General features: G+C 39.5%; 1 protein-coding gene across 5 annotated transcripts in view; it reads right to left on the bottom strand.

The window, feature by feature from the left end:
• Positions 1-16087, bottom strand: part of LOC111866818 (FERM, ARHGEF and pleckstrin domain-containing protein 2) — a 169863-nt gene that overhangs the window by 108865 nt on the left and 44911 nt on the right. For all 5 annotated transcript variants that reach the window (XM_033752420.1, XM_023856107.2, XM_023856109.2 and 2 more), the window contains exons 3-4: positions 6701-6805; positions 1284-1506 (exon numbers count right to left, since the gene is read on the bottom strand). In XM_033752420.1, the coding sequence (XP_033608311.1) occupies positions 1284-1506; positions 6701-6805 (328 nt within the window). The remainder of the gene's footprint in view (positions 1-1283; positions 1507-6700; positions 6806-16087) is intronic.

Below are 16087 nucleotides of genomic sequence, written 5' to 3'. Positions count from 1 at the left end.
TGTTTCATAGTATTGGTGATAACTGTGTTGTTGAGCTATTGAATGTGCAATTTCCAGTGTACCCAGTGAGCCCATAGGGTACGATACCAGGAACATGTAAAAGCCTAGGGTAGTAGTCAGGCAATCAGTGAATATGTATAACCAAGGATAGAGTAGGTTAAGATGTATAGATAGTGTACTTATATGACGGTGTCAAGGTTACACCTAGGGGGTAATGGTAACTATAGTATGTGGGAATTTAATATAGATATTTCCGGGTAGATCACGTTTCGAGGGAACTTTGTGAAAGATAGTAGAATTGTATGTGTCGAGAGTAAGAAATGTACAACTAAGAGATGTATGTTACACGAGGAGGGCTTGTCTGTCCTCATAAGATGCGTTAAAGAGAGAGAGAGAGAGAGAGAGGCTCGAGGCCTCCATCCCCAAAGGGGAGGTTCTAGCGCAGAGGCTAGCCCATTCAGTATGTAGACCCGACTGAGAGTCGGTCTTGTTAACAATGTAAATAATGTAAATCATGTATATATAAACATGTAAATAGACAGCTAGAATAGATAGGATAGGATGTACCGGGAGTGTAATTCATATTTATAATCCACCTCCCACATCCGATCCCGAGCAATCCTGACCGAGCAAGGGCCGAACTGACACAGGAGCAATGGCAGCCGAAGACGAAGATAAGAGTAGACAGGGATAGGCTCCTGCCACACAGGCAGAGTATGATAGCCTCGACAGCAACGCCCTTTTTAAGATAGAATGATAAAGTGTATTAATAAAGTATTTAGACGCTACCTGTAAACTAAGGGAGGAGTGGTCAAGGAGCTATGAATATATGCCAGGGAGTAGTCCCCACAATTGAAAGAACAGAAAATAGATGGTGGCAGCTTGTATGACGAGAAAGAAACCCCGAAATAGGAGAATCCTAGCTAAGGGTAAGCTAGGATGATTGCGTTAACTCCTTACAGCATAAGCGGAGGTGGCAAGGAGGGGTACCTGCACACCCCCGACGGCACGACGTTACCAGTAGTACCAGTTTACGACATAACCAGTGGAGGCGAGGAGGGATAACTCCACGCCCCCCTACATGCGGAGTTACAGTGGTGACAGAGGCGGGCTGACTCCACGCCCCCCGGCACCACGGTATTACAGTGGCGGCAGCGGGTGGGATAACTCCATCCCCCCCTGCGCCGCTAGGGCATTACAATGAAAGAAATTACGTACTAGAACTGCTGGAAACCACACAAAAAAAAAATCTTAAAATGAGTGTTCCACAACTCAAACCTCACCTTGTACTATATAGGAAGCCATGAGGGCAGCTGTGTTGTCATTACACTGCAGTAAACCCTGGGCTAAGTCACGCTTGATCTGGAGGCAGAACAGATATCTTGTGAATTCTTCTTCCAACTGTGCTGGGTCTGGTGTGTAGAACTTGACACAGAACCTTAAAAGCGTGTCTACCAGTGAGAGCCCAATTTGCCTGGATAATGGCTTCTCCAGGTCCAACCAGTACTAACAAAATAAAAGAGGAAATTAATTAGTTCAATACTCCTACACATTGAACTGGCATCTCAATATATGTTACATCCAGAAGCAGTAACACAGCATTGTTTTTAAATATGAATCGAACACGAAAGTAAACAGGAAGCCAGAACAGGGACTAGGCTATGGGCTGGATGACTGAGGAAATGGAATTCACTTCCTGGCAAAGGCACAAAGCTTCATAGCAAACAGACTGTCTCTGGGGTTCACCCAGCCTCCTATCCAATGGGTACAAGGAGCTCTTTCTCCAGGGGTATAGCAGCAAAGGTGTGAAGCTGGCCATTCACCTCCATTGTACAAAAGTTAAAAATGCTATACCTCCACTCCTCCATATATCTTTGTAGTGTGGTGCTTAATTAGCACAGAGACAACTTTACATTTATATATAACTAAATTGAATGAGAAATATTGTACCTGCTAATAGAAATAATATCAAGACAAATATTTTTGCCATATTATTATTCAATCAGGCTATTTCATTTTTGTTATGCTCTGGTACCATACCAGCCATCTGATTCGTTATTAGGATCAGTCTGATCATGATCTTCATCCAGTCTTGGTAAATCCAATCCATGTTTCTACACGCATCAACTGCTCAAAGTCTTACTTATTCCTCTGATAGACATTAAATCAACTATACAATAACAGACAGCACATCTCAGTACACAACTTTTTGTTATTAATAACACTATTACTGCTACAGTCTTGGCACTCAACACAAGTTACTGATTTCTCTATAGAGATGCTCATGAACATATGTGTGGGAGCAACTGCTGATGAATTGTAAGTGGATATCATAACTTACAAATCCTCAGAAAGGAAGCATTAAACTGTTTAACACTGTATATTGGCCAGCTTGGCTGTATACATGGCTTTTATTCACTTTCTCATGGCCTAGTGCTGTCCAAGCAAAGCAATGCTGCTGAGGGCATGGGGATCCATGGATCTCATAAAAATGCCCAAACCTTGCAATATAAACAATACCATCTACATATGAACAAACTTATAAATCACTTGTGAACAATTTTCAACCAACTGAATTTGAAGAATTAACTTTTGTTCATATGTATCCAACAGGCAACTGAACCGGCTTCACTGTACCTTTCTGTACTGCATTATTATACTACTGTAGGATGAATCTGGAAAAGACTGAAATGCTAATTTTCTTACATTATAATACTAACTGTAAAGTAACATTCATTATGAAGGAGGCGTCAGATCTGGATAAGAAAACGATTCAGCTGGATCAACAGTTTTAGTTAAGGTCAAAAACACCTACTTAACAAGAAATGATAATATAAAACCATATTATCCTTATAAATATAGAGAGTTTAGTTTTTTTTAACATTATTGACCAGTTCATGGCTCTCCACTTCATGGCGACTGGTGTGCCGCTTGCTGCGAGGAGCATACAAATTCTGCAGATGAATCAGCATGCCTACTAATGGCCGATAATGTTTGGAATAAAGGGAATTAACTTGTGGACCACTTGCAGGCATTATGTTTCACAGCAAGCAGTGCGGTTCATGCGTGGGAGTTTATGATTTGTCAGCAGCAGGCAGCAGTTATCAGCTCCATTAGCCATTTTTTCTCAGTTACAGTTAGTGAGCACTGTGGTATGTCACTGTGCAATATACTTTAGAGCAATGTGTATTTCTGTATGACACCTATGTGAAATACAGATTTGCTAAAAACTGCTGGCAAAAATTTTGACGCAAATTTCACAATAAAGAGTTCTTAGCAAACAAACAATTCACAATTTGGTTAATAAACTTAGAACAACAGGACTCATAATAAAAAGTAAACAAAAAATAAGCATCAAGTGCTTACCGAGGACAAGTTAGATGACACAGGGGCCAGGCTTGAATATACACCTAGAAAATCAATGAAACATCTAGCTCAAGAGATTGGAGCGTCAAAGTCTAGAGCAAGAACAGCAAAACAACTGCTGAAGCTTACACCCCATAAAAAACAGTAATCAATGCTTTGAAGCTGCACAATCCAGCTATTGGGCTTCATTTTTGCAGTTGGTTGCTACAGTCTATGTCACTGAAGGTAAGACCAATCCGTAATTGATATTCTTTTCCGATGAAGTGTGGTTTCACTTGCAGGGATATATAAACATGCAAAATAAACACTACTGGATTTCAGTGAATCCATATCTAACCCACGCAGTCCCACTCCATCCAGTGAGAGTTGGTGTCTGGTGGGCTGTAAGTGCAAGACAGACTGTTAGACCTGTTTTGTTTTAATGAAACAATGAACTGTGAAAGATATGTACAGGTCACTCTCAGGCACTTCTTTCCTGAGTTAATGGAAGAAGAAAGACTCTATGGCTGGATTCAACAAGACTCAGATACTGCACACACTGCATGTATATCTATGCAGACTTTGTCTGATGTCTTCAGGGAAAGAATTATATCAGCAGTGGTATCTGGCCAACACATTCACCCAATCTTAAGCCTTTGGATTTTTCTTATGAGGTTGTTTGTAGGACAAAGTTTACAACAGTAACCCCTAATGGGAGGTTGCACCATAGCTCAAGTGGTTAGTCACCGGCTTCCCACCGTGGCGGCCCGAGTTCAATCCTGGGTCTGGTCAAGTGGGATTTGTGGTGGACAAAATGGCACTGGGGCAGGTTTTCTCTGGGTACTTTGGTTTCCCCTGCCAACGTTCATTCCACAAATTGCTCCACAATCACCCTCACCTATCATCTGGGGCTGATACAATAGGCCAGAAGTGGCCGCAGTACAAGGGGCTTAATCCCACCCCACTAGGAATTAAAAAAACCCTAATGGAAGAAGAACTAAATGAAAATATTATAGGGAACTAATTGTCAATAGATTTTCCGTCAAGTGCAACAATGTATATTTTGATCACTTAATTATCTCATCTGCCTTACATGTTTCGGTTCCAAGGAACCATATTCAGAGGCACTTATAACAAACCATGAAAACACTGGCACAGCTCAACATTCACAATATGTAATTATTCGTGGAAACTATTACATATAACAGAGTGTAAAGCACAACACTTCCCAGTATCTTGAATGCAGGTATAGCACTTGCANCAAGCCTACACAACTCTGTGCTGACGCCTCCCCCCATTGGGACGATTCACCAAGAAGGAGCCTGAATAATATTTTACTTGAACGTTTTTTAATTTTTTAACTTTAAATTTTAACGTTGACGACTCGGTTTTGAGGGTGGTCCTTTAGATGCAAGTGCTATACCTGCATTCAAGATACTGGGAAGTGTTGTGCTTTACACTCCGTTATATGTAATAGTTTCCACGAATAATTACATATTGTGAATGTTGAGCTGTGCCAGTGTTTTCATGGTTTGTTATAAGTGCCTCTGAAGATGGTTCCTTGGAACCGAAACATGTAAGGCAGATGAGATAATTAAGTGATCAAAATATACATTGTTGCACTTGACAGAAAATCTATTGACAATTAGTGATTGATAGTGTAACGGACCAAAATGAAACAATTCAAAATATTATAGGGAAATTGCAAATATTCTTATAGAACAGCTTCAAAGGGCAAATTAGAAACTCTTCTGCTGGTGTGAGGAACGTATATGTGTAGAGGGACAGCATTTTCAATACCTCCTGTGAACTGTGAACAAAGATAAGAATTTCCTTTCATTTCAAATGTTATCGGCCATCATGGATGCTGATTCATGGGCAAAATTCGTACATGCCTTGCAGCAAGTGGCGTACTGGCCACTGTGAAGAGCAGAGGAGTGGAACCAGCCACCAAGGTAAAAATCCACCCTGTACAAACTTAAGACAAAATCCTACAATATGTATGACAGACATGTAATTTTAAAAGAAAACTAAAAGTATATGAAGACATAAATTAAACCTGCATAAAAAATGCAAGATCATGATCATTTATAAGATGTAAACTTGATAACACACACCACAAACATCAATTCAATCAAGATTCACAATAATGACAAACTTTCTGTGATACTGAGTTCAGAATAAACTACACCCACACAAAAATGATTTAAAATTACAACCATGAAGCAGGGTGGCTACACTTCGGTACTTGAAATTCCCAAACCAAATCAAATATGTTTAATCAAACATGAAAATAATCAAATATTCACAAACAAAGGGAAAGGGCGCTGATGGGGTGCTGCCAGGAGAACTAGAGAACAATGTAATACATAAAATTAATTTAAAAAAGAAAGGTATAAATCTATGGCAGCAACAACCACATAGATCACAATTTTTGGGATGTGATTCCATGAAATTTGGTAGATAGGTACCAGCATTTCAGGGAAACCCACTGCCTCCATCTTCAGGGTAACATTCACCATGATAAGAATTAAATTTCAGTAACCAGTTTCTTGGAACTTTATGGGTTCCTCAAAGGATACACAGAGGTTCCATTGACAGACGTATCTAATGGAAAACTGAGTTATAATTCTCAGCTATGACTGCACATGCAAATTCTTTGTATTCTCCACACTGTTATGTGTGGAGTACAGTGACAATTTATGAATGGACTTCTTCACATTTTGAAATATACTATTAAATTTTAATTTATTCTGTTGATCCATACTGGTACAACCACTGGATATAGAAAAGTAAAAAATTCAAGACAGTACAACATTAATAAATAATGATAAATAAATAAGACATGCAATCATTAAGACATGTCCAGACTGACAGTATACAAGATCTCAGACATATTTGAAATTGGCACAAAACCTGACAAGTAACTGGTTGATATTCTTACAAAGATGACAGTTTCTGACAATTTCTCCATTAACTTCCAAATCCACTCTAAATTTTCACTACAGCATGAACCACACATTCCAGCACAACATATTTCATGCTTATGATATATATACGTGTACATTTTTAGTTTAATCTTTCTGAATAAGCATTCAATCATATTCAAATCAACACCAGACAAAAGGTTTATGTTTGTTGTTATGGCTGACAAGATGAACCACAAAATATTCTTGTAGTTATTTTCAGCACTGCTGGCTTTATAATCATATATAATAATATTACTAAAGCTAAGACTGGGATGTGTTGATTATTTGTAGTCAAGGGGCAAAAGAGCTTTTAGGACACTCTGTCTTATACTACCAACTGAAAGTAGTACACTATATTAAAAGAAACATAATGTCTTAATTCTTACTTTGGTTCCATTGGGTTCTTGGTATTCCAGCCCAAAGTAATCTGCTTCAAGCAGATGAAGTTGCTTGCAAACTTGATCAAACAAAACACGACCCAAAGCTTTTGCCTGAAACAAGAAGAAATGTTACATTGGAGACTCCTGGAAAATAAACTTTATCTCTGTTTTTCAGTATTAAGGAGCAGTAAACAGTATCAATCATTAGTACATGTTCTATTGATATGCAAAGCCACAGATTCAGCTGTTCAGTGTACAAAATGATCCATGTATCAGAGTCACAGAAGAGCTGATAGACACACAGTTGAAGAATTTCTGTCACTTATAGAACCTAAAGGTTCAATCCAATGTTCATAAGAACCTGCTAAGTTTGAGGCACTGCATAACATTTCATAATGCACTAGACTTTTATGGCAAGAGACTCTCAGTTCCTTTCCCAACCTTCAGGCCGCAGGATCACCCCCTGTCAGATGTCTTTTAACTGCCCACTCACTGTATTTACAACTATCCTTATATCTGGAGGCTGTCGCCTCTTTCAAAATAATAGAGAATTTTTGCACCAAAAACTCCCCACAAAGAAGGTTGAGCCACTGTTTAGGGACGTGTCACAAGAATTTCAATCTAACACATCTACTTATAAGTTCATTTACCACCTGTAGGGCAAATTCGAAGAAAATGGCACCATTTTAGAAGCCCCAAGAAGTGGCAGACCAACATCTTAGAGAACTGAATAAAATATTATGTTTGTGGCATAAGCAGTTGTGCAAAGTACCGAAGAATATATATGTCAAAGACCTACTTCATTTGGGGGACTGAAAGATGTATTCAGGAAAGTGCGATGAACATGATACGATTCGGTGGCGGTAATGGCAGTTGTGATAACTAGTTAACAACTGTTTATGCAAGGGAAAAAAAAACAAATGAGGATTAGGAAATGAACTCTGAATGTGTAATTTTTCAAGAATAGAAAGCTCTGTTTAATTTGTAGTGAAAGTACTGCTACCGTTTTTTTAGTATATAATATTACTAAGCTCTACAATTCAAAGCATGAAGTAAAGCAAAAGAAGTGTGTCAGTGTTCTGAGGAGAAAAATTGGTAACTTGGGGGGGGGGGCTTGACTCACAAAGGAATGTCTTCAGAACAAAATCTAATTATGGTTCCTCTGCACTGGGGGGTAAGTTATCTTGTTGTTCACTTGCTGGCTAAAGAAGTCAAACATTAAAACCCAGTAATTCTCAGCGATTTTAGCACTGTTAAGTTTGTCTCATGCAACAATGACACAAGTTAAAGATATTAGTAGTGATTTATTTAATCTACTCCAAAACAATTTTGAAAGCTTCTCTTTGGCACTGGATGGCAGTAATGACACAAGGGGGTAGTTCTCAGTTATTAATAGTCAATCCAGGCATGACACAATTTTCTGAGGTGGTCAAAGAACCAGCTAGCCTTAAAATTTAGTTGTCCCTGTAACAGGCTGTGAAGGCCCACAGGATTGTCAGATAAGGCTTACACATCTTCTAGACAATCAGCTCACAGATGGCGGTAAGGCTGCCAGCTTTACGTGCCAGCTGCCCTTTATCCCCCGCCGGAACATTCCTGGTACTCAGTTCTATTAGAGGCTAAGTCTAGCCCAGGGCCATAGCGTGGCTGGAAGGAATAGGTCAACTTAAAAAATCCAATGACCTCATTGGGAGTTGAACCCATGACCTTCTGGCTCGTAGCACAGTGCCTCAACCAACTATGCTACCACGTGCCCAAGTTAGAATGGCACAAAAACGGGGGTAAATTGTTTTTGAGTGTTTGTGAAACCATGAAGGAACTGGCCAGGATGGAGCTACAAGATATGAGGACAGACCTCAAAACATGAACAGAGAGATAACAGGAAGAATGGGTAGAAATGAGTGAGAAATTGACACAAAAATCCCGTATTTTATATTGAACTTTACTGTATCATCCAACAATAGTCACACTGTGGACTAACTTAGAAGTATGAACATGTTATGAAGGTTTTGGTTTTGGTTATGAACTTCATATAATTTCCTGTACTTCATCATCAGCATTTTCAGCCTTGTTTATTATAAACTGATGCTAAATATGGGGACACCTAATGCATGAGGTCTGATGACTGTGTTGTAGGGTGTTGATATGGACTTTAACTCTGAGGGCAGAAATACAAATGTTCATGAATGACCATGGCAAAGTTGTGGCTAAACTCAATGATGCAAAGTGGCCTTGGATTTGGCACTGCAGTGTGATATTAGTCACCACATAAATTACTTAAATACCTAACTGCAAGGTCAATAGGAACTCGTTTCTTTTCAGTCTGGGGCTGTCAAAGCTTTTGCAGTTAAACTGAAACTCATTCAGAAAGAGTTTGAAAACTGTTACCTACCAACTTTCTTCCTGTGAACTGCTTAATAAGGATGGATGGGTAAGCATTCATTGTAAGTGTCCATGCTGCAAAAATGATTTTTCCACTGAGAATATGAAAATGAGATTTAACAACTTCTGTAACCACGCTATAAATGTACGTATTTCTGCAAATCAATTATCCTACGAAGTCAGTGAACCTCAGAAAAGTTGCAATTTGAACTAACTAAAATGCAGAATGACTGAATTTTTCATAATAGTTTCAACCAGCAAGATTCACTTGCCTATTATGCTTCTCTGTCAGTACTGCGATCCTCTGGATTATTTCAGTTAGTAAAAACTTTGGTAAGTGTATCTGGTAGCACACATACATGTGAACAGGCTTTTTCAGCTATGAAGTAGAACAAACTATTGTTCCATTTAAAAATCACTGATGTGAACTTAAAATGATGTGACACCAATCAGCATATCATAAATGGTCCAAAGTGAAAAGTCGATATTACACTTGCATATTTGTGGGTGACCCAGGGGTCATATTATCCCTGAGGATTGTGCTGCCAACCCCATTAATTTATATGTGAAAACAAAACCTAAAGCCTAACCTTAAGTTTTTAGAAATTTACTTTTAAGAAAATCAGACCCGGAATTGAAAACGAAACCAAAAGCATGATCTTCCAAAGCCTGGCCATGCTGACGTCTTGTGGGAACCAAATTCTAAAGTTAGGCTTTGAGCAATGTTTTTACACACAAACTTCTAGATGGACGCGGCACTAAATTTTACACTTACTTGGACCACCCGCAAATAAGTTAATTCTCTTACGGAAGACAGGCAGCCCCAAGGCTGATATCAAAAAGGTAAGTTACGCTCTCTATTACTGTCGGGGCAAGCGTAGGTGGTTGAGGCACTATGTTACAAACCGGAAGGTCGCGGGTTCGAGTATCGACGAGGTGGCATTTTTCAATTTACCTAATCCTTTCAGCCGCATCATAGCCCTGGGTCGACTCAGCCTCTAATAGAAATGAGTACCAGGAATCTTCGTGGAGGGTAAAGGGCGGCAAGCGCGTAAGGCAGACAACCTTGCCGCCATCTATGAGCCGAATGTCTAGAATATGTGGAAGTCTTGACGTCTCACAACCCTATGGGCCTTCACGACCTTTTACAGAGATAGCTTTACCTTACCTTACTGCAATGTCTCGTTTTGGTTACATTTGAAAGCTGCCGTTCTCGTAACACACACATATACCTTTCAATGAAGGCCGTCTGCATAAAGACCGAGTATCCCCCTCTTGATGTTGCTCTTTGTCATTGCAGTCTAATCTAATCGTAGTCTTTACATGCCTACAATTAGTACTTAAGTTACTGAAGCTTCAAATCACATTTCGCATATACGTATTTTATTTCAAAGAAATCCGGTCACAAACGTTACCAACCAGTGCGCCACTGGAGTATCTGTCCTGGTAAAGCTCCTCCGCTCATAAATTGTTTCGCGAATCGACATTCAACTTATTGTTTTGGTTCTGCTCTAAAGTTGTTGCTTGCGTACATTTTTCTTGTTCTCCGGAGATGTCCATATACGTTAAATATATGTCTAATGCGTACCGAACACACAAGGGAAGGATCCGAGAATTGAATCCATAATGGAACTCGGGAACAAAACGATGACCACGAGATAAAGATTCCCAGACTAATTGCGAAAAATATACAATGAAAACATAAAGTATAACACGTCACAGCAACCCTCTTATTCGCTAACCTTATGGATGGCGTAGTCTTACCTTAAAAATCTTGGGTATCTAACATTAAACTTGCGCAAAATTTGACGTCATTGGTTCAGTTACTGACCGAAGCAGGGCCAAAGTTACAATTCCAAAATATCTAGGATAAATACTGAAATACTCTCAATAACACAACTACCGCCGCCGCACCATCATTACTACTATACCACCACCGGCAGCAACATTACTGCTACTACTTGTAATCGTATTGTTACTACTGTAGTACTAAGTAGTTATAAACGTATTGTTACTACTGCCAACACCACCACCACTACTACTACTACGACGACGACGACCACTGCTGCTGCTGCTGCTACTACTACTACTACTACTACTACTACTACTACTACTACTAGCAACAGTAGTAACAACACTACGATTACAACTTCGCTCTACCATCTCCCTTTTGGATTCATCTCGTTGGCCTATATGTAATTCTTTCATCTTCAACTTTTCGACACTCTCCTTTGCTTTCATTGAACTAAAAATATGTTTAATCGTTCTCTTACATGCTGTTGTTTAATATGTCTGTGGAACCTTGCTTCAGATACACGAAGTCCCTTGTTATCTATCAACCGTTCTCCTATCAACCATTCTGGATATCCACAGAAGTTGGCTGATACTTAAATAACTTTACGGAATTGTATAGGCTCTGGGATATGCGAATTGGAACCTCCAGAATTTTTTATTTAAATATTTTAATGTGCCTAACAGGGCGAAATGCATCTATATTTCAATAATTCAAAATTACGTATCACGTGTGAAGGCGAGTAAAATAAACTAACCTTAATTAAAGTTAATGAATACCTTCATGTTTTTCATTGTGGTCGTCGTCCGTTCGTTCAAAAGATATTTGCTTGGTATTTCTCGTTTTGGATTTACTCGCGCGGCGTGGGTACTATGCGTGTCATTTGTGCAGTTCGTAAGGATGTTGGTGTAGCGTCATCATCAGTTTTGTTATGCATGCACCATTGGCTGTAGATTTCTCCACGCTGCTGGAGTAGTTATGCTGTTAAGTGGTTGTAAATGTACGTATGCTTAAACACAATAAAACTCCCCACCCAGTGTCTGGGGATATAACCGGACCACCCTGTTCCTGGGGAATATATATACGTGGACCTGGCCCTCCAGGTTGGGAGAGTCTCGAATCTGAGATAGTAAAATGTGGTCATCAGTCCCGCAGGATCCGGACTTAAGAATTACTACGCTGGCGAGGTCCAGCAGCAATTGTAAACGGCAGACTCATCCTTACATAAGGACTAGAACCGCAAACGTTCAGTTGGAAAATAAAAATTCGGTCGTCGGTCTCAAGGGGCTTGTAGCCAAGACGAACTGATAGACGGCACAACGCCAGTCGTAAAGTAACTTTGACTCTGACTAAAACTCCCCAATATAAAGCGTCACGAAAATCCATTCGGTTGGTGCCCCGTTATTTCATGCGGACAGACGGCCAGAGACACATGGCAAGCTAATACGCGCCTTTATCAATTTCTGCCTACAAATTGTATGAGGCGTATTATACGTCTTTATTTATCTAACAAAGCTGTCGGTAGTTCAGTCTTACATAGCGTCCAATGGTTGGATAACATAGTGAATAGTGAATCTGAGAGAATGTAGAATGAAGTGATCGTAACCTATTCTAAGTACTATCCAAGCATTTTCCGGGAAGTGCTGAAGAAAAACGGAAAATCTCAGGATACACGATCTCTGGGCTGGAATATAAATCCGAGACCTCCTGAATATGAAGCAAGAGTGCTATTCATTCAAAGGCAACTTCTACATCCTTCCTGAAACCCTAAATATTAACATAACTACAATTTCGTTCTTCATACTTACGTCTGAATACAACGTTTGCATTCTGTATATATCTATATGCTATTAACTGTCTCCATCAGCTGTACTGAATATCCTCGTTTCATTATAATCTGCGTTTATCTCTTTTATCCTGTCAAATGTCTTCAGGTGGTAAGTAAAACAACTTCGAAAAACACAACGTAATTCAGGAAACAGACACATAACATGTCTAGACAATGCATACAGAGGTACATCACCTCCTACATTCATGTTGAGCCCAGTTCGGCCACCGTCCATTCCACTGGATATACCAGTTTGTCCTTTGGGGTAAATGCTAGAGCAGTAATTTTCAAACAAGACGCGGTCCCTTTTCCCCACGTTCCTTCCAGCTCGCTGTACATAACCTCAGTCGCTCGTTTTCTTCAAATCACCAACAACCACTCATCCATAAAAGTGTACAACTTCGAAACTGGGACCAGAAATTCATACATGAATACACTAAATGTGCAATGCATGAACTTAGCTGTATTAGCGGACTCTAGTAACGCTGCAATCATAAAATAGGCACAATATCAATGACGGGTTCACAAAGTAATTGCTTACTGCTCTTCTAATTGCTATAGACACGCAGAGGCTCGCAAGTTATCTTAATGCACACAGCATACGAAGAAAATAGGGATTCAAACAAAACATTTTAAATACACATGGTCGTCGACTTACGACAGGCAGCACTTACGACCACAAAAAAATAAAAAAATAAGATAATTAAAATGTAGAAGTTTTTTAAAAATAAATTATAAAGATGATACAAAGATTAAAAAGATTAAAAAATACTGTTAATAAATATATGGCCAACATACGACCAGATGGACTTACGACCTGTCAGTCAGAATGGAAGTCGGTCGTAAGTCGACGACCAAGTGTACTCCTATTTTATTATAACATAAGCCGAGCCCTGTAGCACCTGCGGCACTGAGTCCTGGTATATCCGGCCTTGGGCAATATGTACTAAACAGAAATACAGTTAATCGTATAAAGGTCATTAATGGAACAATTTGATAGAGAAATACATTTTTGTGAAATATATTCTGATCATTAAATCGGGTTTCGCAATAACATGGATGTATTTATACTCCTAAAGGTAAAGTGCCGCTGAGAGTACAGGCGAGTAACCGATCGCCCGCAGCAACTTGCCAACACACACACGGTCGAAAATAGGAATCTACAGAATTGAGTGGCTCAGCAGAGATTATAACAGCCTCAAAGATGAGGGTTACGCATATTTAACAATAAAATGCACTACCAGCTTTGTGGACGGAACTACCGAAGTGTAAACAAATAACGTCGAAAGCCTGCTGTCATACGTAAGCGTCTCACACGGTGGTCACCAGACACATTCTATACGTCGCTATCATATTGCAACAATACGATTACAAATTTCGACATTGCAGCATACTGTATAATCTTGAATGTATTATGAGAAAGGGTTTAAAGAGCGATATTTCGGGATTTCCTGCCCCTTACGGTCAATGCCGCAATACTGTCCTAAAACACGCCATTAATACTTCATTCCTCATCCTAATTTATTTTTATAAGAAAACCCTTGAACAGTCACGCCTCTTAATACAAAAAATAAGTAGCACAAGTCCTTCAAGTTTAACAGGAATGAGTAGATATTTTGTCACTAGATGTTTGAGCCATTATTAGTCATCATCAGAAAGCACAGCCAACACTTTAACGGAAGTAACTATATGGACCTGAGCCCTTCTTGAGAAGCAGCTTGTTGTGCCCCTACTCAAGAACCCGAAGGTTCATTACCGTGTTCACAAGAGCCCTCTACTGGTCCCTATCCAAAGCCAAACCAATCCAGTCCATACCACCCCAACCTATCTCTCTAAGATCCATCTTAATTCCCGTATTATGGTCCCCCCCCCTTCCATGTCTATGTCTTCGTGGTGGCCTCGTTCCTTCTGGCGTTCCCACCAATAACATATATGCATTTCTCTTTTCTCCCATGCGTGCTACATGGCCTGTCCATCTCACACTTCTTCATTTGATCATTCTAATTATAGTAGGCGATGGGTACAAGTTACGAAGCTCCCCATTATGCAGTTTTCTCCAACCTCCTATCACTTCATTCCTCTTCGGTCCGAACATTCTCCTCAACACCCTGTTCTCAAACACCCTCAGCCTAGGGTTCCTCCCGTAATGTCAGGAACCAAGTTTCACATCCATACAGAACCACAGGCAAAATTATACTTTTCTATATTCTAACGTTTAAGCTTTTAAGCAGCAGACGAGAGACAAAAGGTTCTGGACTTAATGGCAGCAAGCATTACCTGAATTCGATCTCCTCTTAATTTCCTCCTAAATAAAATTCTGATTTGTTACTGTCGTTTCCAAATATCTGAACTGTGCCACATTTTCAAAACATCTGTTACCTATCTTTATGTAATGATTTTGCCCTGCATTCTGGTGACGAGACAGCAACACATACTTAGTTTCATCTGTGTTTACTTCTAGACCATCTTCTTTACTAGCCTCAATAAAATTTTCTGTGCCTTTCTTTAGGGTGTCTATGTAATCTTCCAGCAGATTCACACCATTGGCATAGACCAGCAGCTCTTTAAAGGAACTGTTTTACATATGTTGTCTGAGCACAGCTGATCACTACAGTATCATAAAGGGATTTAAAATAGTTAGGACAATTAAAATGAGTTACGAATATCAAAAGTAACTGTTAAAAATAAGTTAAACAACCTTGTTGAATAGCCAGAAAAATGTAATTACAACCCTCGCTCCTACTGTTGTTTATGCAGAATATTTTATCTCCAATGTCAAATTCTATTAAAATAAATTAGGCGGTTTTGAAGTAGTTATATATGGATAGAAAGAGGGGCACATATTGCGAAGAGGTGAGTTTTTGCAACATTTCGTTTAGAACACGCTAAACCAGTATTTTAAATTCTGATGGGGGGGAAAAAACACTGAAAGAGAGATCTGTGACACGTCGGGGAAAATCTGAGGATATTACGATGGGCCTTAAGTAAACACGATGAGAGGGCGCGGAATAGATTCATGTGCCTCAGTGACGCGATCTTGTAAACACTATAAAGAGCCTCTGGGTTCCATAAAAGGCGGCGAATTTCCTGACTAGTTAGGCGGCTATTGGCTTATCAAGAAGGGCTTGGTTTCTCTGTCAAAGCTTTATGTAAAGAAGAGTGTAGCGTAATCTAGCCGACAAAATACAGTTATAATACAGATATTTTGTAATGAAGAAACAACTGCCCATGTTAATAGTTTTAACTCAGTTGTGAAACTATAAGATACTACGTATTTTAATCCTCTTTTCCTTATTTCTTATAGAAAGATTTGCGGTATCATGTTCCTGTGTCTGTCCACTCCCATTAGCTTTTAACCAAATGACGGATATTCACCGCACTTGCTAACTAC

The sequence above is a fragment of the Cryptotermes secundus genome, unplaced genomic scaffold, assembly GCF_002891405.2.
Source record: "Cryptotermes secundus unplaced genomic scaffold, Csec_1.0 scaffold446, whole genome shotgun sequence".
NCBI lineage: Eukaryota > Metazoa > Arthropoda > Insecta > Blattodea > Kalotermitidae > Cryptotermes > Cryptotermes secundus.
This window is presented reverse-complemented; position numbering and strand designations above follow the sequence as displayed.